Source organism: Cladophialophora immunda, assembly GCF_000835495.1.
Source record: "Cladophialophora immunda strain CBS 83496 unplaced genomic scaffold supercont1.3, whole genome shotgun sequence".
Taxonomy (NCBI): Eukaryota; Fungi; Ascomycota; class Eurotiomycetes; order Chaetothyriales; family Herpotrichiellaceae; genus Cladophialophora; species Cladophialophora immunda.
Window position 1 is genome coordinate 456,548 of NW_015622543.1, and position 13,560 is coordinate 470,107.

Here is a 13,560-nt window from a genome sequence, read left to right on the forward strand (position 1 = left end):
TAGGACCAGGTCAGCGGGTAGACATCAACTTGACACATCTTGTCTGTAGGCTGTGCCACAGGTAAACGAAAACTTACCGATGAATCGAATCGTGCGCCGTGCTGAATATGCTTGTGGTTTCCTGCAAAGAAACCACCAGCCGCTGGACTGTTCTGAATGTTAGCACTCGAATTCATGGGCGACAGACCATCAGGGTTGTGGCAGACCTCCAAGCATAGAAAGCGATTCCATGCTTTCGCAGAATCGGAAAGAGTTCCTTCTCTCCGCTTCTGATCAGGGGGTTGTACTGCCCCTGATAGACGCTCGGCTTAACGAAGCCCTTTTCTTCGCATATTTGAACAATCTTGCCCACTTCCTCCGCTGTGTAGTTGGACAAACCAAAGCGTGCGAATTTGCCTTCTTTAAAGGCCTCGTTGATCGCCGCCAGCGTCTCCTCGAAAGGTGTTGTTCTGTCGGGCACGTGCAGGTATTCGACATCGATCTTTGGTATTTTCAACACCGACAAGGACGTGTCGATGTTTTCCTTGATCTTTTCCTTCGTATGGCTGCTTGGTGTCAGAGAAAACACCTTGGTGTCGATGGAGAATCGCTTTCCCGCCTCGACGGCACCCAGTCTGTCCTCTGACGAACCCGGAGCCATTGGTGAGTAGGCACGGGCTGTGTCAATTTGACGTCCACCACGCCCATAGAACGCATTGAGGTAGGCATTTACCTCCTCAGGTGTGTCGTAACGGACAGTCGAGTCCAGAGACTTGTCCCCGACCTAATTATGCTTGATGAGCAACGATACCAACTGTTGAATGGCTTTCTCACATTGGCTACTCCCAACACAATCTTCAACGGCGATTTTATTGGCATTCTGTCGATCCTCTGTGGCTATTCTTTGTAGTTTGCAGAGGGCGAGAGTTCAAGATGATGACACCAGATAATCTCGTGAGAGGGAGCTATATGGGTTTGAGGCGCAACGCACTGCTTATCAGAGTATGAACGAAAATTCATGGTCGAAGCTCCCAGGTATTGCAACTTCCTATATAGTGACTGACCCCCTATGGAGAGGACGATAGTTATGGTCATAGGGACCTCCTTCTACCCCAGTAATCGAGCAGTTAGTAGTACCCTGCTTATGAATCAGTTGCTAATGAATATTTCCGTATAATCGTGAACCCGACAATGAGCAGGTCTACATGGAATTAGTCAAACTTGCTGAAGAATTGCATGTTCCATATTGTCTGAGGCGCCCCACCCGATACATAGCTAAAAATGGCTAGCCTAGTGAGTCAGTTGCCCGATCTATTCGCAGCTTCCGCCATTTGGTCCGTCGTCGTCCGATGCAAGCAGTCGATTGAATGCCTGTTCGGAGTATAGCGCGTAGCCTGAACGGCTACAATGTTGTAGCTGCGCCGACTAGATGACAACATGGCATTTCCCGTGGGATATCACGCCGTGACTAACTGGTAAGAGTCCAAGGCTCACCATTGTGCTCACATCGTCCCCAATGGCAGCAGTTGTAGGCACGCAAGTTTCGCACTATGACGGATCACGGGCGTCTCTTGCAAGGCTTCAGTGATAGCCAGGACAATACGTCTGTTGCCATGCCATGTCAAACTCCCTCCGCAGAAATCCAGGGGAAAGACACAATCATAATAATGGGGACAGCTCTTGGGGAAGTTCAGAATCGTGAACACTGACGGGCACTTCGTGCATTATTAAGTGTCGTTGTACCTTTCCCGGAACAGTCTTCAATTCCTTTTTCCTCTATGTCGCTCAATAAAACCAATGGGAACGTGAAGGGCTCAAAGGTGAGTTTGATGCGGGTCAAGATCGTCTCTACGTCGAGATAATCGGTGACCTCTGACATCTCGGCCGAATTGAGATATCGGGATAGATTTTCAATCTATTCCTGCAAATGGTGCTTCGGCTCCAGAAACTCCCGGATCCGAAGGACGCTCATTGGAAAGGCCGACTGCAAAAATAGGTCGGCAAGACAAAGATCCACTGCAGGTGAGCTGGCTCGCTCAAGCAGGGGGTGCGCACAGCGTGGAATCACTCTCCCCCAGATTGGAAATCAATGACCCTGAGCCTCCTCAGAGGAGAATTTCCTCCGCTTGTGGAGGCGCACATCACTTCCATGACTTCTGGCGCCCGACAAGTCCTGTGCCCGAGGACGGCAAGACTTCCAGAAGTCTGAATTCAAGCTTCCGGTTCATGAATGGTGATGAAAATTCAACGTCACCATATGATAGAAGACATTCCACAACCGTGGTAGCTTGGTGTGACCAGAAGAGTGCTTTTGGCGCATCGTGAGATTTCACGAATGGTTTAGGTGTTCGATCCGGCAGATTCAGATCTGCGCGCGGATATGTGAAGTTCGTTGCGATAAGTCCACAGAGCACTTCTGCACTTTTTACCTTCCTTGGATTCTGTTCTTTTGTGACAATAGCAAGAGCCGCCGTGTTGAAGAAATTTTGGTTGGAACTTTTGGCCCGGCTCATCCTCTTGCTGGTATCATACCAGACTTGCAAACGGTCTTGTTCATCCAAACAGCTTAGTGTTGTCGAGTGCGGATCTCTTTCTCTTCGCTCCCGTATTCAAACTCAAGGTTTTCCGCTTGACCGCTAATTCTTCAGCACCACCCCTTCGACTTGCATATTTGTTGGCTCTGCGCATTCTCGTCTCGGCTCGGAGAGCATTGGGGCTGACGAATTGTTTGTTCTCGAATATTACCGGGCCCCCAAAGCTGCCTTCCTGAATAACGACTGGAGTGAGGACAAGTCGAGGCCCAATCTCAACCAGCGACACGTCGTCCCCTTTGACACGCTCCTTGTCTGTCTTGTCTGGTGCTGATTCGCGAATCTCGTACACACGAATCCAAATTTTTCCATCGAGCCCGTAAATACCGATGACACGATCAATGAAGGGTTTCATGCCGCGTACACCTTTTGGCGGGACGCAAAATACCCCCCTGAACATCTCCCGTAGTAGCGAGCGATATTCCTGGCCCGGAATCTCTTCATCGAAACTCTTGTCAAAGACCACGACGCCTCGCCCACCTTTTAAGCAATTCCCCCCGAACCCTAGCTCGGCCATCGTGTGCACATTGGTCACGCTGAATTTGACCGTGGGTCCGTTGGGAGCACGTGCGAGCCACAGATACAGATCTTGACCGTGTTTCCGTGCTTCCAGGAAGAAGACGTAATTGCAGGAATGGAGGTCAGCGAGGCCATTGAGCGCGGAGTTGTAGTTGTTGGAAGATTTTGTATCGAGCTTTGTATCTTTGTATGTATGAGGAAGCAGGACATGGAGGTCATTTAACAGATGCCGGTGTCTGCAGATGTTAGCGACCAGTTGTACGAAGAATGTCGGCTGGGATATACCTGTAGGAGACTCCACGGGAAGTGAGCATCAGAACTCGATTCCGAATCTCAGGAGGCAGTTGAGAGAGATCATTCATCTTTTTCTGGCTTTGGGCACGTTCCTCTCCGCTAGACGATTCAGCACGCAGGGTTGAGCTACTCTCTGCAGATACAACTGAACCGCTTTCGTCGGAGTCAGAAGCGTCGCCTGACCGCATGGCTGACTTGTAGGCAGACGCCATAGCGAGAGAGGACCACCGGCTGAGGTTGTGGAAATGGCAAGGATTGTGAATGTGGAAGGCTTCTGGTGCCAAATTGTTTTGCGGGGAAGAGAAAAAATATTTAAGAGTTGGAGACAATGCTTAGTGGATGCGGTCAGTGCAGACTGCGCCCTCCTCCGGTGGAAACTTCACAGTGACTTGGAGCTGTTCGTTACTGAGAGCGATGGGATGCGATGAAATCATAATGGCATTGGCATGGTGTTTATTACTTGAATGTATTCGATATCAGCTGGTGATCTTGGGTACGGGCCACGCCACATGCCAGCGGTCTCGATCCCCAACCGGCGGGATTTCCACCCTCAGACTCGATATGCCGCTTCCCGTGGTGGTTTTCCCTGTACCCTGCAGAGCTTTACTAAGGGCAGCTATTGCAATCGCTGTACCTATACATGCCTTCATCGAGTTTCGGACGTCTTGTGTCCACTCACTTTCCACTATCGGGGCGATTGCCTTGCTTCTTCCTTCCGCCGCCTTTCCAGCTTTGGGATCTGCGACTCGGGGAGGGTTGGTCTCCCAGCCGCTCCTCAAGACCTCCTCCCATGCTTTTCGTGCCGTCTGCACCAAAGCCGTTGCCTGCTCGAGCACGGTTGCGTCGGGGAGGTCCTGTAACGAGCAGGAATGCTGAGCCACATCAAAGTCGATAGGTTCGGGGATGGAGAGGTTGAGAAAGGGCCGCATTCTCAGCTCATACCGTAGTTGGTCTGATGCATACGCAGGGGAAGGCTTGCGCAGATGGCCATGACGTTGCGTGACGGCGAAGACTCGGTGCAGAGCTTTTGCCATGGCCTCTGTGGCTTTGAGCCAAGTGAAATGGCGATACAATCGCTTCAGGGTAATTTGAACCTCATCGCGGCGGTGTGCATCCACCTGTCGACTCGAGGACACAAAAAAACTGATCCTTTCGAGGTGAGAGAGATGCGAGTTGGACAGGAATGAGAGATACCAGTACATCTCCGCAAATTCGTGCGGAGCGTAAATGGAAAGTTCAAATCCCATCTGGAGGATAGTTTGAAGTTGTATCAGCTTGTAATGGTATACCCAGCTGCTGAAAGAATACGAAAAGGTGGGTTCCTCGCCATTGGGGTAAGGAATGGGCTGTTCGTCCAGGATAGACTGTACAAAAGTATCCAGATCCTCGGCCTCTGCTTGAATTTGATCCCACTCAAGGGCTGCATGGCACATTGAACGCCTCACTCGGCAGCGGTTCAGACAGTAAGTCCGAAAGAAATTGAGGAAGGACTGTCCGTAACGACTCAGAAACAAATCCACTTTAGCGCCGAGGTCAATCTGCTGATCTTCTGGAATGTCCTCGATTTCGCTTTTGTTGCTCCCCAACGGCAAAGCACTTGGGAGTGTAAGAGAATGCATGTCTTCAGTGACGAAGTGGTCAATGGTGTATCGGCCCAGTACCGTGTTGTCAATGTTCAAGAAGGACTGCAGGAGCGCTCGAACATACACTGCAGGTTGTGACGTCTGCGCCATGAACCTCTGGTAGGCAACTAGCAGGTCGCTGCTGCATGTAATATCAAGCATTTGGAACGCCGTCGTGGTATCTGTGAGAAGTTGGCGGAAGAAGGAAAACGCCTTCTCCTTCTCCATGACTATCATCGGTCTCGGTGGCACACTGCTTGCCAGCCCCCGCTGCATCTTCAGAGTGAAAGCAACAGTGGGGGTTGGGCGTCCCAGAATGGAAGTCTCTTCAATCGCCTTGATCAAAGCAAGATTTCCCTCGAGAGTAGAGTTGGCCGGTCGTTCGCGGAGCTCACAACTGTGCAATAGCCGAAGGAAAGCAGACCGTGCATTCACCCTGTCTTTCAATGCCGCCATCAGGGGTTGCGGGAGGTTGCCGTTTTGTACAAAAGCATGTGCATCCTGCAACGAGTCCATCACCTCTCCAACGGAAAAGTCATGCAGGAGAGGCCGATTGTATATCTGTGGAGCGAAGTCTTCCTCCTGCATATCATCAGCTGCCAGTTTATATCGGGTATTTCCTGCTGTCCCTACCTCGTAAAAATGTTGGCTCGCTACCATTGAGAGAACTAGATCACAACATTTTATCAGGCCCACACAGTAGGACTGAAAAACGGCGTGCAGGAGAGAAGACGCATCTCTGGTACTGGGATGATCCCTCCAGAAGCAAGCGTCAGAGAATTGTTTTGGTTGAGGCCAGAGGAGTCGTTCGATGTGTATCGAAGTAAATAGAGTCTGAGATAGAGGATATCCCATATGCCATGCTGCCTGTCGGAGGTCACACGATCGTTCTACGCTCAAAGCTGGGGTCGCCTACCTCGCGATACATCAACTGGTCCATCAGCCATATGATCTCCTCTGCAGATACGGTCCTCGCGGGGTCGAACTCCTCATCGCTTTCCGCGTCGAAAGCAGTACACCCGCTATCCATCTTCGGATCGCCAATCTGGTCGCTCAGTCAGCGTTCACGCTATTTCCGGCATGAATAAAGAGATATCAAACCTCCAGGGCGCTGACGGCCTCATATAACGTGAAGTGTTCATCTTTGACCAGCTTGCCACCGGCTAGTTCTATGAGAAGGTCAGTCTGGTTTGAGACAAAGTGAGGATCAGGACTGACTTGATGCAGCACTGCAGAACTCTCTCGTTATTTCGGATATCTGGACATTGGGGTGGACAATTTGGGATTGAACCATGACAGCCGTTCCCTTCTAGTGGAATAGGAGAACAAGTACAACGATGGGCACAATCCCCCAACAGTCGACAGACGTCCCCGCAGCGGCGAGCCCAAAATTTACTCGATCCTACGCGGAATGAGTCCAGACACAAATCGGAGTGCTAGCGAGGCATTCAACGTGCAGACAACAATTGTGCAGAGGTGCACTTGGGATGCGAAGGTCGTGTGGATGCAAAGTTGAAAAGATTATGGCACGGGAATTTTTACAGGCTCTGGAAATGTCATGTGCACATCCGCAGGCACGCATCCAGCTTCGCAGTGAAGTCTTCGGTGTAATATGTACAAGTCTGATTTTTGGCTCCTTCAAACAGTTTCCCATTCGCCATTGATGCGTCCTGCACGATGCAGCCTCCTTCTATTTGGCCTCCCCAGTAGCATGTTCAGCCATAGCGTCAGCGTTTGCGGCACCCAGGCTCTTGTTTTCTCCTTGTTTGCCGTTCTCCTCGGTGTCAGTCGGAAAGCCTTTGGGGACAGAAGCTGCGGAGTGAGCTCACCTGCCACTTTGCGAATCTCAGATCCATATCGCCTCTTCTCTCGGCTTGAAGTCTGGGCCCTTCTTTTAACGATCTGCGGACAACTCTAGCGGCAACGGCGAGGTATCGGTTGTAGCTGTCAACGTTAGCCCGAACCAGGCAAATAAGGAAGGAGAGCTCAGCATACGTGAGACCGGCTGCTTTCCACTCGAAGCCCATGGTGGCGATTGGGAGATGTGCAAACGTTTGAGGAGAAATGAAGCTCTACGTCGGTATCAATGGGGGAGAGTAAACTGCGCAACCAGAATGCCAAAGGGAAGCTCCTAGCTTGCCAAGGTTATTCCCGGAACAATGTTGATGCGGAGGCTAGCCTTGCCAGCCTTGCCAGCCTTGTCCCACCAAAAACGGATTCTCTTCTTCGTTTTCCGAACTACGACCGGGTTCTATTGGCCGTTTGTAGAGTGTAAGGCCTTTGCCTCCCAAGACAGCTGTCCTGAAGCAGCAGTATGACTCTTTTCTCTCTTGTTTGGTCAGACTTGAAGTCTATACCTCTTTCTACATAATTCACAACGAGAATCTGAGCGGAATGCAAAATGCAACCCAAGGAGACATATCTGGAGATGGCAGAAGAGATGGCAGAACAGGTTGAATCCTCAATTCAAGTTGCCAACATGATGATTTGGCAAGCGTAGATTCATATGTCTCGAAGTATGGCGACTGAAGCATCTATACGATGGATCTCCGTCATAAACCAACACTCCTTCTGTCGCCAGCGAAGCAACAATTCCAGTTCCCCTGGTGATAATATCTCCTCCTCGCTTCCTTGGACGTCACTCCGTTCAACCTTGCTCAGAGTCGACGATATCTTGTCTCGTTCGAGGTGCAGGCGCTCGTACAATCTCGACATTGTTTTGTACAGCCTGTCTAGGAATATTTTTTGTACCCTTTCAGGGTCGTAGAAGTAGAGGTAGGTTGTGCTTTTGGGCTGTCTTTGAGGGTCTCTCGGAACTTCTTGGAGCTCGAGGAAGCCCTTCATCTGCAGTTGTGCTAGCGATTTCCGAAGTTCTTTCGCGTTCAGAAGGCCAACGTCCTGCATTGCTCTCTCATCAAGTTTGCCTTTGTCAGCCAGCATGCGAACAATCCTGAGCGCCGGTTCGCTCACGCTCTCATCGATAAGACGCAGCATCTCCTTATCCCACAAGAAATTGTTGAGCTTGCTCTTGTCAATTGCCCAGGTCCTTGTGACGGGATCGCCCAAGAGAAAGGCGAACGGCCCTTCTGCCAGCAGACCCAGCTGGTATTCAATGAACTGATGATCTCCGCTCGTCCCATTGGCTCTATAATCCTGATGGCCGTTCAGGAGTTTGTCTCCGGCGAGCCATCCGTTTTCATTGCTTTGACCATTGCTCATTGCTGGTCGACCTTCCGAAGCAATACAGTGGCTCATCTGGGAGAAGTCGAGTCTCTGCAACGATCCCGCAGGGTTATCCGACAACCGGAGTTTCAATGGTCGTGGGTCGATGTCTTCAAGCTGCAAACAAGCTGCCCGTGCAACTTCTGCCGTGCGTCGGCCGAAAATCTTCTCAGCAACTTCCGCCACTCTTTCATTGCGAGTGTAAAGAATCAAATTTGAATAGTCGACCGAGAGCAAGATGTTGGCCTATTTCCAATCAGTAAAGAACGAAACAGAGCGACAATAGTCAATACTTGGCTGGAGTTCGCCTCGAGTTCATGCAACACCTGGGGCCAAGAGATATTTCCATCTAGACGGTGTTCGAGCTCGGCGTCCACCTTGGCTTCACCATCGATTTTGATTTTCTTCGCCGTTCCTTGAAGGAGCAACCCGTGACCGCGTAAGTAGCGTTCTGCATCCTGACGAGAGTCAAACGGTGAGTGGAAATGTGCCTCGCGAACGGTGAGAATGAACTTGGAAGTAATTAGATGCTTCAGCAGCGCGCGGAAACGACTCTTGTCCATCAACCTGGACGAGTCATCATGCCCTAAAACGTGTGCTTCCAGCTCGCACGCGGTAGCAAATCCCAGTACAGCCAGGTGTTCCATAATATCCGCGCCCGCAGATCCGAACTTCCATTCAACAAGTTCAATAAGTCTTCCGGTACGCATGATGTTGTATGCATTGCTGGTGTTCGCTTGATAGGTCGATGAGCCCTCTGGAGATGTGTGATGGTAGACTAGCCGTAGTTGAATCAAGCTCGCCATGCCAGTCTTCACTTGGCGGAGCGGAAGACGACATTTTTGAGCGACCTGGTTGATAGAAAGTCGCCCGACTTGGGTCAGCTGTCGAAAGATTTGCTGCATCAGACATCAGTATTTCGTGCATAAACGCCGAATATGGGTTCCTGACAGCGAGGAATGTACCATAGGCGTCTTCCACGATTCGGCAGCAAAGCTGCGAGAATTCCTGCCGCGTCTCAGTTAAGCAAATTCCTCTGAATCTGCCGGTGTTTCTGAAATACCTCCATCTCGAACACAAACAAAACAGAATTGGATTTTAACGCCTAGCAGAGGACAATTCGTTCACTGCTTCATCTCAGATTGTTTGGAGACAAATGCCGCAAGAGGGAGGACTTCATTTGGGTACTTTCATCTTGGGATTCGAGAAGAAACTTTTGCCAGAGACAAGGCTGGCAGCAAGTCCGCAGAAATTCTGGTGACGGGGCGGATCCCTGCGGGGGCTTGGGACTGGGCTTGGCAAAAGCATGCAACGTGAGTGGCTGCCTCCCTTGAGCCAATCAGGGCGAGCTTGAATTCTGTAGAATCAATTGAAGCTTGACTCCATCCCGAAGCTCCTGTTCGACTGCATCTGTTGCATTACCACCTCCCCGATTCACCACGAGGCTCCTTGAACAATGGCTTCTCCAGCTTCGCTTGGCTCTAAAGCCCTGCGAGCTAGCAGTCGTCATATTCCTGTCACCTCCTTCCACCGGAGAGGTCTAGCCGCAGCTGCTTCCGGCAGCTTTCAATATGAGACGGGGGATGCGTCTGGTGTCAAGTTCGCCAGCAGAGATTTGCCAGGTCCAACGACTACTTTGACCGTCGTCGCAAAAGCTGGTACTCGGTACCAGCCGCTGCCTGGCTATTCCGACGCTCTCGAAAAGTTTGCTTTCAAGGTCTATCAACATTGTACCGGCAGCGATGATCGCTCAGCTAACTCAAAAATTAGTCCACCACGAAACGATCAACTCTGCGCATTACCCGAGAGGCTGAGCTTCTCGGCGGTGAGCTGTCTGCATACCACTCCCGAGAGAACCTCGTCCTCCGAGCCAAGTTCCTGCGTGAAGACCTGCCCTATTTCACCGAGTTGCTGGGAGAAGTCATATCAAAAACAAGATACACGAGTTGGTCCCCTTGCAAGTATAGTTGGAACCCTGATGTCTGACAATGTACAGCACACGAGCTCAATGAAGAGGTGATTCATGTCATGAAACTTGCGCAAAAGGGTCTCCTCGGAAGCCCTCTGTCACTGGCCCTGAATTCCGTACATGGTGTTGCGTTCCACCGCGGCTTGGGCGAGCCATTATATGCCACTTCCTCGGTTCCGATCCTCCAGTACCTTGATGCTGAAGACGTTGCGAAATTCAGTGACAGTGCCTACGTTAAGGGAAATATTGCTGTTGTCGCCAATGGTGCTAGTCACTCTGAATTCTCCAAGTGGGTGGGAGAGTTCTTCCAGGACACTCCGAACGGTTCCAAACTGTCCAGCCCTGCTTCCAAATATTATGGTGGCGAAGAGAGAATCGCACACGGATCTGGGAATGTGTTGATTATCGGTTTCCAGGGTTCCAGCTCGTTTACCGCCGGATCCTCGTACAAACCAGAAATTGCAGTCCTTGCCACCTTACTCGGAGGAGAAAGCAGCATCAAATGGTCCCCAGGCTTCTCCCTACTGTCTAAAGCTGCACATGACTTCCCTCAAGTGCAAGTCTCTACTCAACATGCCGCTTATTCAGATGCTGGTCTCCTCTACATCACATTCAGCGGGAATGCCGCTCAGATCGCGAAAGCAAGCAAGAACGCAGTCGACACGCTTAAAAAGGTCGCAGCAGGCGAGGTGGCAGAAGAAGACATCAAGAAGGCTACTGCATTGGCGAAATTCAGAGCACTTGAGGCTGGACAACAGACACAGGCTGGTCTGGAAGCCACCGGAAACGGACTCATCGAGGGCGGGAAGGCGTTCCAAATTGATGAGATTGGCTCGTCCATCGACAAGGTATCTTCAGACAAAGTCAAGGCGGTAAGTGACTCCATTCGACTGTTGGTAAATACTAGTATGTCTAACCTGTGCATAGGCGGCAAAGAGCCTGTTGGAGTCAAAAGCATCGGTATCGGCAGTGGGAGACCTATTCAGACTTCCTTTTGCGTCTGAGATAGGTTTAACAGTTTGAGAAGGGAGTGGTTCATCCGATTTCCGTCGCGCATTCTGGTGTGTAAAACTTGTAAATAAGACAGAAACGCCTAACAAAGACCCTTTGAAAGATCGCCACCTTGCTGTCTATTGAACTGTAATGATGTCTATTAGTATCACCCTACTCTTGCCAAAAGGCAACACAGGACGTGCGTAGTCGACGAAAGCTGCTTGCACTGGCCTGTAGAGGAGGATGTAAGATTTCGTCAGTCGTCAAACCGGACTGGGAACCCGGCGACAATCATCCGTGGAACCATTTTTGCAACAGTCAGTCCACCGTCCCATACCGTTTCTACAACCATGCGAACTCTCCGGTATCACCGAAGACACTTGCGGCGATGAGATCAGCGATCAAGCCAAGCTCAACAGAATCCCGAACAATGGAAGGACTTGATAGTTACAAGCGAATTGATGATGAAGAGGAAGAAGAAGAGGCGGAAATACCCCCACGACAACATTCGATGAGCCACGTCGAACGTCCGTATCAGAGTGATATGCAGGGGCGCCTCAAATTGAATCCAATGGGCTATCTGATTTGCGCTCGGTCTCAATGTCGCTGGAGGTGGTCTGCTCAGCGAGGCTTCATCCATCATGCAGACACTTCCACGGTTTTCGTTTTCCGTGGCGGGCCCCGGCGAGCCGGGGCGCAGATGGAGGAGGATCGCATCCTGCGGAGGCGCCACGTTGGGACATATTAAATGGACTGCCAAATAGGCCGCTTGTGCAGCCTTGCAAGAGCCCACGACTGCGATTTCAAAACACTAGGAACTGAACCCATAACGTTTTCGACAGCATGAGCCAGCTCTATTTCGACGCCCTGATCGTGGGCGCTGGCTTCGGAGGCATCTATCAGCTCCACAAACTGCTGTCTCTCGGCCTCTCTGTGAAGGTCATCGACTTTGCCGGCGATGTGGGCGGTACCTGGTACTGGAACCGCTATCCAGGAGCGATGAGCGACACGGAAAGTTTTGTGTACCGGTACTCGTGGGATAAAGACGATCTACAGACCTACCCGTGGAGTCACCACTACGTGAAGCAACCAGACGTTCTCGCTTATTTGGAACATGTCGTGGACAAGTATGATCTACGGAAGCATATGCAGTTCAATACGGAGATGATATCTGCGGACTGGGATGACGAGGCCGGTGTATGGCGGGTCGAGGTCAGTACCGGCGACGTCTTCATCGTGAGGTATCTTGTCACGGCCCTTGGCCTGCTCTCGAAAGCGAACTATCCCGATATTCCCGGCATAGAGGATTTCCGAGGCGAGATGTGCCACACCGCGAAATGGAGGCCAGAGCTGGACCTCACGAACAAGCGAGTTGCCGTCATCGGGTGCGGGTCGACTGGCGTGCAAGTCATCACGGACGTCGCGAAGAAGGTCAAGACACTCACTTGTTTCCAACGGCACCCCCAGTATTCCGTGCCCAGTGGCGACGCCCCCGTGAGTGAAGAGTACAGAGAACACATCAACGCACATTACCCCGAGATCATGAAGCAGGTCCGCAACTCGGTGTGCGGCTTCGGCTTTGTCGAGTCAAACACCCCCTACCACGCCGTGGCCCCGGAAGAGCGCGAACAGATCTTCGAAGCACTGTGGCAGAAGGGCAATGGTTTCCGGTTCATGTTCGGCGGGTTCAGCGACGTCGCCACCAATCGCGAGGCCAACGAGGCTGCCTGCGCATTCATTCGCAAGAAGATAGCCCAGACCGTTCGAGATCCCCAAAAGGCGAAGAAGCTGATGCCCCATGACTATTACGCCCGGAGGCCCCTATGCGACGGTGGTTATTACGAGCAGTTCAACCGGGACAATGTTGAGATTGTCGACGTCAACGAGACGCCGATTACAAAGATCACCGCGGACGGGATCGAAGTCAGTGACGGGACGGTGCATCAACTGGACGTCATCATCTTCGCCACCGGCTTTGACGCCATCGACGGGAACTACAACCGAGTGCGAGTCCGAGGCCGGGACGGCAAGACGTTGAAGGAGCATTGGGACCCTCGCGGCCCGACCAGCTATCTGGGCGTCTTTGTGCCTGGGTTCCCCAACCTCTGCATGATCACCGGGCCTCAGGGCCCATTCAGCAACATCCCGCCCGCCATCGAGATCCACGTCGAGCTCATCTCGCAGATGATCGAGCGCGCCGAAGAGACCCGGCGCCAGACCAGTGGCCGCCAGGAGTGCAAGGGCGTCATCGAGGCCCTCCCGGACGCTGAGGAAGACTGGCTCCAGCAATGTGAACAGGCCGCTGAGGGGAGTCTGTTCAAGGAGACGGCCTCGTGGATCTTTGGCAGCGTAAGTCTCTCGCCCTCCCCCC

At 51.7% G+C, this 13,560-nt stretch overlaps 6 protein-coding genes across 7 annotated transcripts in view; 2 read left to right on the top strand and 4 right to left on the bottom strand.

Annotated features, from left to right (window-relative positions):
• Positions 1 to 1,055: 1,055 nt before the first annotated feature.
• Positions 1,056 to 3,818, bottom strand: PV07_04756 (uncharacterized protein). Its single transcript, XM_016391598.1, has 2 exons — positions 3,375 to 3,818; positions 1,056 to 3,325 (listed from the first exon to the last, which is right to left on the bottom strand). Exons 1-2 carry the CDS (start codon positions 3,593 to 3,595, stop codon positions 2,533 to 2,535), a joined length of 1,014 nt encoding a protein of 337 aa, XP_016249117.1. The 5' UTR covers positions 3,596 to 3,818; the 3' UTR covers positions 1,056 to 2,532.
• Positions 3,819 to 3,859: 41 nt separating this feature from the next.
• Positions 3,860 to 6,299, bottom strand: PV07_04757 (uncharacterized protein; the record flags this gene model as incomplete). The annotated part of the gene is made up of 5 exons (XM_016391599.1): positions 3,860 to 5,587; positions 5,639 to 5,872; positions 5,922 to 6,050; positions 6,107 to 6,174; positions 6,224 to 6,299. The coding sequence occupies 5 exons, from the start codon at positions 6,297 to 6,299 to the stop codon at positions 3,860 to 3,862; spliced, it is 2,235 nt and encodes a 744-aa protein (XP_016249118.1).
• Positions 6,300 to 6,695: 396 nt separating this feature from the next.
• Positions 6,696 to 7,032, bottom strand: PV07_04758 (uncharacterized protein; the record flags this gene model as incomplete). The annotated part of the gene is made up of 3 exons (XM_016391600.1): positions 6,696 to 6,779; positions 6,835 to 6,949; positions 7,001 to 7,032. 3 exons carry the CDS (start codon positions 7,030 to 7,032, stop codon positions 6,696 to 6,698), a joined length of 231 nt encoding a protein of 76 aa, XP_016249119.1.
• Positions 7,033 to 7,269: 237 nt separating this feature from the next.
• On the bottom strand, positions 7,270 to 9,447 carry PV07_04759. 2 transcript variants are annotated; one of them, XM_016391601.1, is made up of 4 exons: positions 9,291 to 9,447; positions 9,179 to 9,235; positions 8,521 to 9,126; positions 7,270 to 8,473 (listed from the first exon to the last, which is right to left on the bottom strand). In XM_016391601.1, exons 1-4 carry the CDS (start codon positions 9,294 to 9,296, stop codon positions 7,508 to 7,510), a joined length of 1,635 nt encoding a protein of 544 aa, XP_016249120.1. In that variant the 5' UTR covers positions 9,297 to 9,447; the 3' UTR covers positions 7,270 to 7,507. The 2 variants fall into 2 exon arrangements, with proteins under 2 accessions (XP_016249120.1, XP_016249121.1); XM_016391602.1 differs by having other exon boundaries at positions 9,179 to 9,447.
• A 161-nt stretch (positions 9,448 to 9,608) lies between these two features.
• On the top strand, positions 9,609 to 11,335 carry PV07_04760 (uncharacterized protein). Its single transcript, XM_016391603.1, has 4 exons — positions 9,609 to 9,944; positions 9,998 to 10,172; positions 10,224 to 11,068; positions 11,124 to 11,335. Exons 1-4 carry the CDS (start codon positions 9,684 to 9,686, stop codon positions 11,217 to 11,219), a joined length of 1,377 nt encoding a protein of 458 aa, XP_016249122.1. The 5' UTR covers positions 9,609 to 9,683; the 3' UTR covers positions 11,220 to 11,335.
• Positions 11,336 to 11,864: 529 nt separating this feature from the next.
• The window catches only part of PV07_04761 (uncharacterized protein), a 2,608-nt gene continuing 912 nt past the window's right edge, over positions 11,865 to 13,560 (top strand). The window contains exon 1 of the mRNA XM_016391604.1: positions 11,865 to 13,538. Within this exon, the coding sequence (XP_016249123.1) occupies positions 12,033 to 13,538 (1,506 nt within the window). The 5' untranslated portion in view covers positions 11,865 to 12,032. The remainder of the gene's footprint in view (positions 13,539 to 13,560) is intronic.

Bases quoted from the DNA above. Each gene is read 5' to 3' on its own strand.
- PV07_04756 (XM_016391598.1), bottom strand. From the start codon at position 3,595: ATGGCGTCTGCCTACAAGTCAGCCATGCGGTCAGGCGACGCTTCTGAC. The intron at 3,326-3,374 runs GTATATCCCAGC...TAACATCTGCAG, and splicing joins TCCCGTGGAGTCTCCTACAG to ACACCGGCATCTGTTAAATG.
- PV07_04759 (XM_016391601.1), bottom strand. The intron at 9,127-9,178 runs GTCAGGAACCCA...TGTCTGATGCAG, and splicing joins CCTATGGTACATTCCTCGCT to CAAATCTTTCGACAGCTGAC. The intron at 8,474-8,520 runs GTATTGACTATT...GATTGGAAATAG, and splicing joins TCGAGGCGAACTCCAGCCAA to GCCAACATCTTGCTCTCGGT.
- PV07_04760 (XM_016391603.1), top strand. From the start codon at position 9,684: ATGGCTTCTCCAGCTTCGCTTGGCTCTAAAGCCCTGCGAGCTAGCAGT. The intron at 9,945-9,997 runs GTCTATCAACAT...CTCAAAAATTAG, and splicing joins TCGAAAAGTTTGCTTTCAAG to TCCACCACGAAACGATCAAC. The intron at 11,069-11,123 runs GTAAGTGACTCC...ACCTGTGCATAG, and splicing joins CTTCAGACAAAGTCAAGGCG to GCGGCAAAGAGCCTGTTGGA.